General features: G+C 34.1%; 1 protein-coding gene across 1 annotated transcript; it reads left to right on the plus strand.

Moving 5' to 3' along the window:
• The first annotated feature begins 1,986 nt into the window (after positions 1 to 1,986).
• On the plus strand, positions 1,987 to 5,369 carry LOC131607918 (mediator of RNA polymerase II transcription subunit 10b-like). The gene is made up of 6 exons (XM_058879868.1): positions 1,987 to 2,142; positions 3,014 to 3,229; positions 3,332 to 3,412; positions 3,502 to 3,604; positions 3,724 to 3,813; positions 5,117 to 5,369. Exons 2-6 carry the CDS (start codon positions 3,024 to 3,026, stop codon positions 5,186 to 5,188), a joined length of 552 nt encoding a protein of 183 aa, XP_058735851.1. The 5' UTR covers positions 1,987 to 2,142; positions 3,014 to 3,023; the 3' UTR covers positions 5,189 to 5,369.
• The last annotated feature ends 6,985 nt before the right edge of the window (positions 5,370 to 12,354 follow it).

A 12,354-nucleotide genomic window follows, 5' to 3' on the forward strand; every position in this document is an offset into this window, starting at 1 on the left:
CAGGTTCTACTTCTTTTTGAAACAAAATTTCATTCTGTTCTGAGTGATTTTGAAAATACATCTCCAGAATAACACAAAAGGGTGGTATCAAATATGCATTTCCAGAACATCCCCTGGTACAAGATAGAATTTTAGAGGTCCATATTTGTCTACAACTACTATAAATATGGGGAACTTATCTCATTGTTTTACACCAAAACACATTATACCAGAATTAACATCAATTGACATATCGTAAATGTTTACTTTAATGATGTGAAACCCTCATTTGAATTTAATATTAATGGGTACACTATTCTAGCATATTAAAAATACATACTGGTTGATTTGGCGGGTCTGATATGTTTTGCTATCCCTACCTATAAGTTTGTGAGTTTTTGTTTTTCCGTCCCTATATATTTTTTGTTGGATAAAGTCTTTGTATTTTTTTTAATAAAGTCCTTAAATGTTGGATTTTATTAGGTTTTAGTTCCTAAAATTAAATTTTTCAGGAAAATTTGTAGATTTTTTTACAAATTTTTATTCACATTTTAATTTTAGTGATTAAGGGTGTGTTTGATATGCTAAAAAATATATACTATTTCAGTGGGATGTGTTGATCTGCATAAGGTATATCCTTATGCACGGTGCATAAATACTTAAATATTATTTATATTACTCAAAATATTATATTAATTACTCAAAATAATATACAAATTACTCAAAATAGTATCAATATTACTCAGAATAATTAATATATTTCTCAAAATAGTTAAAATTCAATATTACTCAGAATGGTGTAAATATTACTCAGAACAGTGTACTCATTGCTCACAATTAATAATTACTCATAATTACTCATGGATTATGATATTATTACTCGTTTCTAACTAAAATGTTACTCGAAACAATTTAAATATTACTCGTACGAGACTTATGCACCGTGTATAAGGATATACCTTATGCACATCAACCTAACCCCTATTTCAGTCATGTAGAGAAAATACAACAGTTTTCTATAGACTTTGAAAATATTTTTTTCTGACATAAAAATGCTTTTATCTTCCACATTTTTCATATTAATGGAGAAATTTGTAAAAATATTAACATTAATGAATTTCTATAATGACCAAACTACTACTTGTCAGATGAAGGACAAAACACCGTACAACCACCTAAAAATTCTATAACAGAAAGATGTTACATGATCACATATCACAGAGTAATCGATTCTGACAACCTTCTACAAAAAAGGTAGGAAATACCCTTAAGATTTACAATCACCCCACGCCTAAATAAATTATCTCTGGTAGGAATCCTATGACGAAGAAGTTATCTAGAAAAAATCATCTTCTTAAAAAGAACTCAACTATTCCAAATGAAAGAGAGGACTAAATCCATCATATTGATCAAGGAAGCAATGTACAAATCCTCAAGGAGCGAGCCCTGAACATACAAATGTATGGATGCAACAGAAACACATTGTCTTTAAAATGATACCACAACCAATTGCAAGTAATCGAGAAAAATATCACTTTCCAAATAACTAATCTTCCCCTAGTTAGTATAAATTTTCTGACCATATTAATTAGTGAACTATTGAATTAGAGAATTTTTTTTAATTCACTTTTACTATTAATAATATATTATAGTTTTATTGATATAAATGAGTATACAAATTTTCTATTTTGGTTTGATGAAAAAAATATTTATTATATTATATTAATAAGATTAATTATTGTACCAGTGTGATCCAATCAAATCAAATCATATGAGATCATAGTGTTACATTATGTATATATATATAAAGGTTTTAAATATTAAACCCATTTATCAGTTCAAAATATTTTATGCGGTCAATATTTTATAATTCTTATAAAAAGTATTTTATATGTAATTTATAATTTTTTTTTAATATTTATAGAAAATTATCGGCTACAATTGGTGTATTTTTATTAAATCATATAAAATAGATAAATACCCCCAACCAAACTCTAGGTACATAACTGTTCATAAACGAGTTACCCCGCGTCTTTTACATCTTTTGAGTGAGTCGTATCGAATTCAACTCGCTTTTGAGTGAGTCGTATCAAATTCAACTCGCCGGAAAACTCTGCCGGGATCGGTCGTTGGCCGCCAGAAACACTGAGAAACTCCGTTCAGGTTCCCTCTTTTACTTTTTCCCGATTTTATCTTCTCTTTTCGTGTTGTGCATCATGCGATTCGGTCGCAATTTGTGGCTGCGATTACCGCTCCCGCAAGAAACGCATCAGTGATTGGATTGAATTGAATCGTACAGTAAGCAATAGGTTGAAGGAGAGAACTCAGTCGCTGTTTTCTTTCCTATATCGTTCTGTTCATATTCACCATGCGTCCTATTTGATAATAGCATTACATAATAATATAGTAAACAATTATTAGATTATGGATTTGATCTTAGTATCTAGTAATGCAGTGCAATATAGTTATTCAAATCATACGAAAATTATTTATACTAGTAATGTGAAGTTCATATTCTTTGATTTAGATAACTTAATCGAGATATACTACTGGTGGTAAGGTTTTTAATTTAATAGCATAGTTATACTTTGACATGGACTGAAATTGAAATGAAGGAAAATCATCAAGAAAGGAAACTTCGACACGCGTGCACATACGCCTACATACATGCGCGCGCATGAATATATATTTAAAAAACACTCTTTTTAGTTACTGAAAAAAGCACTTAAAATAACAATTTTCTTTAATTATTTTTAATTACACTTTGTATGGGTAAACAGTTCCTAATTCTCTAATCCACACCCTTTGTTGTTGTTACTTTCTTTTGAATGATCAATGATAATACTTATTGCCAACGACCAAATAAACATGTTAGAGTTTGCATTATGTTTAAATTTGTACCATAGTTCCATATAAATGACTTTGAAGGAAATCGCTCGGTAGTCTGCAGGCTACAGAATATTATACCGTCTCTTGCTTTTGTTGGTTTTTTTAATTCTATAATGAATGTCTTAAAAAATGTTCGAATTTACAGAGAAACACGAATGGATTCATCACAAAGTTCATCTGCTGGGGGAAATGGGACACCAATCTCTCAAACTAACAATACTGCAGCAGGAGCTGGTGATTCTATGCAAAACCTGAAGCAGATCAACAAGTCCATTGAGAAAACCTTGGGCCTTATCCATCAGCTTACTCTTACAGTCTCTAACTTCAGTCCTGCTTTGCAAATGCCACTTCTCCAACGCATGTATTTCTCTCCGACCCTGTCTCTATATTTCGTTTGTTTTGTTTTAATCGTCATCCATGTCCCCAGACCCCAGTTGAAAATATTTTATCTTTTTTTTCTCAGAAATGGTCTTGTTGCAGAGCTTGACAATATGGTCAAATTGGCAGAAAATTGCAACATTGAGGTTCCTATGGAGGTTGTAAAGTAAGTCATTTATCTTTTTATGTGCTTCTAAGTTTTTCTTTAAACGACAAAATATGTTTATTTTAACTGTTACTTATTTTTGGTTTTAGTTTAATTGATGAGGGGAAGAATCCAGATGAGTTTACCAGAGATGTTATAAACAACTGTATTGCAAAGAATCAGATCACCAAAGGAAAAACTGATGCTTTCAAGGTTGATTATGACTCTTGATTTTTATTTGATAAGCAGGCTCTTTTTGTTGTCTTTCCATATATTTATCAAGCAGATATTTGAGCTACTTAATCCAACTTATCATTTTTTGTTTGTGGCAGAATTTGCGCAAGCATCTATTTGAGGAATTGGAACAAAACTTCCCTGATGAGGTTGAGACATTTAGAGAGAGTCGTGCTGCGTCCGCTGCGGTAAGTGTTACTTATTTAGTCTTTTATTTCAGTGTAGGCCAGAACTTTTAAATGACCTTCCTACATCATAGATTTCCCCACTTTGTCATTTATATATATAGCTTTAAAGATAGAGGAGGCATTGCAATTTTCATCCACATTCCTCTTCGGCTATTATCCACCACTGCATATTTCTCATCACAATTGAAGCACAAGTTAATTTTCTTGCACTTCTCTGTTTGTTAACACATCAACTTCTTTACTGTTAATTGGGGATACCCTTTTCTGCAGAGGAAACTTTCCACTAGAAATCGTATTAAAAAAACGCGTGCCTTAATATTTCCTAGGAGAACTCCAAACCTTTGTTTTCATATGTTCTCTGTAGCAATCAGCTGTTTTCACCTTCAAAATGGAGAGCTAGAGGTAACTTAGGCACACATTTCTTTGTTTCCACCATGACAAAGGATGTCCATCTTGGTCCCTATGCTATAGCGTATAGCGGAAAATGAGATAACTGCTCTTGCAAATAGACTAGTACACAAAGTTAGTGAGATTATCATACTCAATAGTGAAGAACCTAAAGTATAGAGTAATAGCGGAGAAGAAGATTAAAGCATAGTTGAACTAAAAGTAGGATGAGGAGCAGTACAATTATTTGTGAGCAATAACATAACATTACTCTTCAAAGGTTTGGGTTGAAATTTATACCCTTAAAAAAAGATAGTTAAAAAAGAATTTAAGGAATTTGCTCCCAAAATCCTAATAGTGGCCGTGATAGTGGTTCGGGGCTGCAATTAGTGGTTGCTACAATCGCATTTAGTGAGAGCGGCTCGCAGACCAATAGCATTCCGCCGAACCCCATCACTGCTACACTATTCTGCTATAGTGTGCTATTGACAACATAGCTCGGTCTTTGTTTCGACAAGTTTCGCTGCAATCTGAGGCAAAAATTACATGCAAGGTCATTGCATGATCTATGTTTCTAGGTATTCATCTGAGTCCTGTATAAAAATGGTTTATGTATTGGACCGATGACAACTCTAGGTTTACAGACCTCCTCTTCTTCATATCTAATTAGTTCACTTTGAATTCCCACCATTTTGGCTTCAAGTTTCTTAAATGACACCAAAAGATACAACCAAGATAAAATATTTTATTTATTTTGGGAAAATCTTGTATCCATTACTTTTGTTTTACGGAATTCACGGCAAATCAAACAAAAAGGATATGACTCTGACCAAATTAAGACCTTGAGTCAATTATAAGATTTGTTCTGTTATTTTTTTCTATTAACACTAATCTTGGCCTTATTGGATCTATGTAGGAATTGAAACGATTGGCGCAGGCACAAAGTGTATTGCCCAATGGAGATTTGAGACTCAAATCAGAGCATTGAGTGATATATTTCAGATGCCTTTATATTTCTCTTTTTTTCCCTTTCTTTTTTGTTGATTTTAATTTTAGGTGAAAACTATGGTACATTCTAGTTTTAGGATTATATACCAATACGATAAGATGCATATTACGTGAATCAACTTCTTTTACTTTATGGTTGAAATGGTGCAATAATTGCAAGATCCAAAATATCATTAATATGCAATGCAAGTCCGAATACATAATTTTTTTTTCATTCAATGAAATTTTATAAACTTAATTTCGTGTTTGATTTCCATTTTATTTTGAATTAAAAGCTACTAAAATACCATACTCAAACGCAAAAATTAAACCTTATATATGCAACTGGATGGTATCAACAACAAGCTCCACTGCATTGAATGTGCGGGAGAGTGATTTTTGCACATTATAGTTTGTTCAAAATGTGAATTTTAATAAAAAATGAATGACAAGGCCTACCGGGCTCATCTCCTTCACAACGTCGACCACCGCCACCTTATCTCAACCCCTCTCTCTCTTTTTGTGAATCACAATGCCCCTCCGCTTCGTCGAGCACCACCACCTTTATAAAGGAAAGGACCAATCTGCCACCTTATCTTAACCTCTCTCTCCGGCAATCACAATGTTCCTCTTCATAGTTGTGTTTGAAGAATTAACAATATTTAACCTATTTTTTTCATTTGAACTTTTTAATATTATAATATTCTTTTTAATTTTTAAAACAAAAATTTGTAATACGATAAAAGTCATTTTATAAAAAAGTTGAACTAAAAAGGATGAAAATCATACAAAGAAGTTGTAACAAACGAGTTATATTTAACCATATTGTTTTCGCATTTCTCTAATTTAGTATGTTTGGATTTTGCAATAGTCACGTTAATACCATCTAATTATTTTTTTATTTATATAAGACAAAAATATATTGAAGGAAAAAAATGAACCAATGAGAAAGAGAGAGGGAGAAGAGAAATACTTCTATGGAAATTTAAATCCATATATTTAGGAACAACCAATAAAAAAAGAGAAAATTTAAATTTATTTAAAATTTAATTTTGATTTTAATTGGCAACATGTGGTTGGTTGTGATAAAGGAGGAGAGAGACAATTTTATTTTTATTATTTAATTAATAAAAAAATTGTGATTGGTTGTGTGTAAGTCCAAGTGTTGTGGTTGTGTCCATCTAAGTATTTTCCGAGGGAGAATAACAAAACCAAAACCCAGTAAGAACAAAATAAATCTAAAGAAAAGCACTCTAAGCCTTTTTTTTAACATAATGAGCTCTAATGGCTAACCAAATATAACCAAATAATTCTAGAAAAGTAGAAGAGCGACCAATATTTACAAAGAAATCTACACAATTATTACCCTTCATTACTAACATTAAAATGGATGAATGAAATATTTCTCAATTGATTCCTTAACCTTCAAGGTTCACCACCAACTAACTTATATACCATCTAGAGGTAGTTACAAAATCAGTTACAATGCCAACTGTCTAGACACATGGCAGTAGTGAAAGAGAAAAGGAAAAACTATAAAAGAAATGACTTGGATAACAAGTTACGAGCTATTGTCTTTTTCTCTTATTACCCCCTCAAGCTGGAGGGTGGTAGATATCCACAAGACCAAGCTTGACTACCAAGGCATGGAACGGTCGAGGATTCGAAGCTTTGGTAAATATGTCAGCTATTTGAGAATGTGAAGCAACTGGAAGCAGTCTCATTAAGCCTTCTTGCACCTTTAACCTCACAACATGATAATCAATGTCTAAATATTTGGTTCTCTCATGAAAAACGGGATTAGCCGCAATGTGCATAACACTTTGGCTATTGTCATACCCCAAAATTTGTACATCATATTTCAGTTCATATGACTTTCAAATGCTCAAAGATCTCCAATTGCTCAAAGCTACCTATCTCCTAAACAAGTGCCTCTGAACTAGGGTTTTGCTTTTCTCAAAGGAAACTCAGGTTCTGAGACCTCAAATGGATCCCATGGCCCCTCATATGCCTCAAAGAATCCTCACATCAAGTTTCAAGCTCTGATTCACAAGATTGCCCAGACAGAAGCTCAGATAGTCAACAGTCGACTAGCCTGATCTAAAAGTCAACTGTGATCAAAGTACAGTCAAAATTCCTGATTTTTGGTCAACATCCTCATTTTGAAGTATCATTCATCATTTGATCAAGGATTGATCATGATTCATCAGGGAAAGTTCGGAAATCAACAAAACCTAAAGTTTCTAAATTAGGGTTTTTTGACCTAAAGTCAACTGAACTTTGACCAGCCATAAATTTCACATGGAACATCAGAAATTTTCCATCCAAAGCTCAATTTGAAGGAAATTGAATTCTATACAACTTTGTCTCTCACATGCCAAGTTTAAAAATGCTTCATTTGAGATGTATGGATCAAAAGATTACAGGTCCTTCTAGAAGATCGCAAAAAGCAATTTTTTGTCAGGAGCAATATCATCAAGATAAAATCTCCAAATAAAAAATATGTTCCAAGGTGGCTCGTAGAGGACATCTTGAGCTTTCCAAAAAGTCCTAGATCATCTCCATATGATAAAAATTGAGAGATTTATGATTGTTAGAACTTGGATAAATTTGAGAAAAAGCATGAAACCCTAAATGAAGAATTTTGTATTTCCATGTAATGGGCCATTGTTTTTGAACTATCCACGTGATATAGAGACCATTAGAGGCCCACAGACTATTTGATGCTTATTTTATGATTTTATTATATTTATTTTTGGATTTATGTACTTAAATTCAATATAAATCAAATAAAATTAAAAATAAATCAAATTAAATCACACAAAATTGTTCCATTCATTAAATCATGTCCAAGTTCATCCAACCAAGCCAATAACACGTGAAGAAGTGGTGGAAAATAGATTGGAAGCTTAAAAAAGGAAAGATTTGGTGCATAATCAAAATCAAATATTTTCAATCAAATCTCTTGATCTCTCTCCAATATTTTTGACCTAAATTCACCACTTATAAATAGATAAACGTTGCAGCCTCAAAGGGACATGCAACCCTAGCCTCAAGAACACGTTCCAAAGCTCACTAAAAAGTTCAAAACTAGGGCACGATAAAATTTTGCCTTTCAGCAGGTCCCAAGCAATAGTAGGTGTTGATACATCATCTTAAAGCCTTCAGAGGTCGTTCCCAACCATCATTGAAGCGTACAACAATTCATAACTCTTCCTTTCAGAGACACCGTTTCGGTAAGAATTTCCAAAGCTCTAATTCGTTAATCCATGCATCGTTAACATGTTTGAGGCATTTGGTTATGTCCAGGAGGACCCTTAGAACAGGTTAGAATGCTTACATACAAGCTTGAACGTGAGGAGTCGCATTTGCCATTGTTGTGGTAAAGGCATGGTGAAGCTTCGGATTGCCCTTTACAAGAGGCTTCAGACCTAAAAGACCCTTCCATTAAGGTCGCAAGGTTCTAATTAGTCAATCTGGATGGAGAGATTTCTTTGTTTTGCCGTTTTTTCGTGTGTTCCATGTTGCAGGCATGATGAAGAGGAAAGTGAATTCATAACTATTTCCACAGGTAAATCTGCAGGTTCTGAGGAAGAAGAAAGTGAATAGTGCATTGGAACGCGGGACTGCACGCGTGGCTTGGTCGTTGTCCATTATTGGCCAGTCAACCAAATGCTCACTCTCTCTCCATTCGCGATTGGGTGAATCATTACAACAGCGGGCCCCAACTTTGAATATTTGACTTTCGGTTTATTTCTTTGGTTTTTGTATTTATTATTTCTGGGTTATATCATTGACAACTAACAAACGCAGCCTAGCTGGCCACGCAGGAAAACCCATGACCAAGAGGACCTAGGCTCGATCCCAGAGTCCTACAAGTTATTTGATAAAAATAAAGTAATTAATTTAGGATTAAACTTAAGTAATTAATTTAGTGAACAAACATAGATTTAGGTTCTCACTTATTTTCAAAACGTAATTTTCTCGCGATCTTCTTTCCCACCATAAACTCTGTGATTGTCGCATGATTGCTTGATTTCTATTTGCTTGTTTATTTTATTCATTTAAATTCTAGAAATTATGCATAGGATTGCAAGTTCTTTTTGATGTGATAGTAATTAGGATTTTATTTCAAATTTTACTTTCTGCAGTCCCCCCGATTTTTGGTTATGTACTCCCCAATCCCGAAGCCCTGTAATAGCGTATATTTATTTTCCGCGTTAACTTTCCACACTTTATTTTTCTGCTGATATTAACTGCTTAGATGTATGCTAATTAGGGTGTCTATGGCAAGATTAATAAAAGTAACCGTTAGATCACTAACTCAAGATAATTAAATCTCTGAATCTAACACACTCATTTTACTGTTCGCACACACGCACCTTTAGGGTTTCCCCTCTTACGTTGCCTTTCAAAAAATAATAGTCAAGTCCCTCGAGCGTAGGGATACCTTAGCGTAATGTTGCCTTCGATAAAAATCATCATCGTCCCTTCGATAAAAGATCGTAGTCCCTTCGAGTTGCCTACGATTAAAAACGATCTTGTCCCTCGATGTTGCCTCGATAAATGATGATAGTCCCTCGAATGCTAAGGTATCTCTACATGTTGCCTTTATGACTATTCACATCTCATAGGACTTCCTACCCTCTCTATGGTATGGATAGTCCCTATGACGATTCGATGACCCGCATCTCCAATTGAAAGACTTTCTGCCCTTTCATGGTATGGATAGACCCTTTCGCCCGAAAGACTTAAAGAACAAGAAAGGCAATTTTAGGGTAGGTGTTCTTAAATGCTTGCTCACATTCAAATCAAACTTTCAAATGCTTTTCACACCTCCTTTTTAAACGATTTCCAAAAGGCTACGCTTATTTACAAGCTAAAGTCCTTATTCAAAATCTTTTCTTATTCACACACGACACTTCAAACATTTTGAAAACAAAGTGAGCTAAGCAATTAAGAGCCCATGGATAACCATGGATACAAAGGGTGCTTTAAACCTTCCCTTTGTATAACCTACCCCCCGAACTCAAAATCTTTCAAAGGTCTTTCCTGTTCTTTTTGCCTTTCCTAATTGGATAAAATAAAAGTCGGTGGCGACTCTTGCTTACCGCGACATTTCTTTAAAGTCAGTTCACCGTATTACAGCTATCACAATAAAAAATAGCTTGTCTAACACATGTCTGGCCAAGATCTTTCAGAAGGAATTTAATCCATTGTAATTCTCTTGTCGCAGCAGCAGCAAGAGCCCTATATTCAACTTCAGCAGAAGAGTGAGATACAGTGCTTTGCTTCTTTGATATCCAGGATACTAATGAATGACCAAGGAAGAAACAATAGTCGGATACAGTTCTAGGGTTGAATTTCTAGGAAATAATAAATCGCATCCTGGAGCATTTTTCAAATAACTCAATACTCGAAGAGCAGCTTTATGATGGTTAGTGGTTGGTGAGGACATGAATTGACTCAATTGCTGTGTGGTCTGAGCAATGTCAGGTCGTGTCGTGGTTAAGTAGATTAATCTACCAACTAACCTTCTATAAGCACTAAAATCTTCAAAAGGAGTGCTATCATCACTACTCAACTTTGGGACAAGATCAAGAGGTGTGCTTGCAGGTTTAAAGTTGCTTGTACCTGAGTCTGCAAGTAATTTGAGGCAATATTTTCTCTGACAAATTGAAATACCTCTTGATGACTGAGCAACTTCCAGTCCTAGAAAATATTTAAAATCACCTAAGTCTTTGATGCAGAAAGTGGAATAAAGAGCTTTCTTGAGAATATCGAATTCAGCTATATCTGGACCTATAAGTAGAATGTCATCTACATACACTGATAATGCTAAAAAGGTAGTGTTAGTAGATTTGACAAATAGAGTGTGATAAGCTTGCCCTTGGATGAAACTCTGTTGTAGAAGAAATGTAGTGAGCTTGTCAAACCATTGTCTACTTGCTTGTTTCAATCCATATAGGGACTTTGTAAGTCTGCATACCAATCCTTGTTTAGGTGGTTGAACTCCCTGAGGAACTTTCATGTAAACAGCCTCATGGAGATCTCCATGAAGAAAGGCATTCTTTACATCTAATTAATGTACGTGCCAACCTTTCATAGAGGCTAAAGCAATGAGAATCCTGACTGTGGACATTTTAGCAACATGAGAAAAAATTTCAAAATAATCTAATCCTTCTGTTTGGGTGCCACCAGTCTTGCTTTATACCTTTTTACAGTTCCATCAGCATGTCTTTTTATCTTATTACATACATATGTGTAATAAAAAAATTCATGGTTGAAATCATGCAGAGACAATATTCTCATGTGTTCCTTATCTGCCAAGGCACCAACTTTAGGTACTTAAAAACATTAATCCCCATATATGAATCAGATTCAAGCCACAAGCTTGTCCAAGAATATTTTGGACTATTTCAATCAATCTCATAGCCCCACAAAACTTTGCAAACAGAGACTTGTTCTATCCCAAAGGTTCATAAAAGCCTGTGATAAAAGTTCTCATATTGTTCCTAAAAATCCCTCCACAAGATGAGTTTCCTGGATGTTTGATTGAATAGAGCCAAGTTCCTGACTGACCAAACAACATTTATGATATTGATCATTGGAGATTTTAAGACCAAAGAGAATTGGGATGATGACTATCCCCTATTGTAAAAATTCCTTTGATCATCTAAAGAGAAACAATGCAAGTTGAAGTTAACCTTTGCACTGAGCCAATACCATATACCCAAATACCAAATAGATTTGGTCCAATGAAGCTCAACTATACCCAAATACCAAATAGATTTGGCCCAATTGAGCTCAACTGTAGCGTGAGACTTGAAATCATAGATTTCTTTGAGAGAAAGATCACTAGAGTTGGAAGGTTTCAAAATAATTGTGTCCTTTAGCTGACTGGCGGGAAGGTTTCAAAATAATTGTGTCCTTTAGCTGACTGGCAAGAAGGTGAATGTGAATAACTCTATGTCTCTAAGCCTTAAAAAAGGAAATAAGTTAAGCCAGTCAGGAGGAAAGTGCCAATGATTATCCAAAATGAAGTCAGAAACTAGTGATTTCAAATTAATGGATCCTTACGATGGAAACTTTAAGCCATATAAGGATTTGATTTGCAGTGAGGAGTTTTTGTATTGTCTTCACAGAGCTTTTTATTTTAGAAATAAT

The sequence above is a fragment of the Vicia villosa genome, linkage group LG5 (genome assembly GCF_029867415.1).
Source record: "Vicia villosa cultivar HV-30 ecotype Madison, WI linkage group LG5, Vvil1.0, whole genome shotgun sequence".
Lineage (NCBI taxonomy): Eukaryota > Viridiplantae > Streptophyta > Magnoliopsida > Fabales > Fabaceae > Vicia > Vicia villosa.

Excerpts from the sequence above, each read along its gene's own strand:
- LOC131607918 (XM_058879868.1), top strand. The coding sequence starts at position 3,024 with ATGGATTCATCACAAAGTTCATCTGCTGGGGGAAATGGGACACCAATC. Across the intron at positions 3,230-3,331 it reads ATGCCACTTCTCCAACGCAT|AAATGGTCTTGTTGCAGAGC; the intron begins GTATTTCTCTCC and ends TTTTTTTCTCAG. Across the intron at positions 3,605-3,723 it reads GAAAAACTGATGCTTTCAAG|AATTTGCGCAAGCATCTATT; the intron begins GTTGATTATGAC and ends TGTTTGTGGCAG.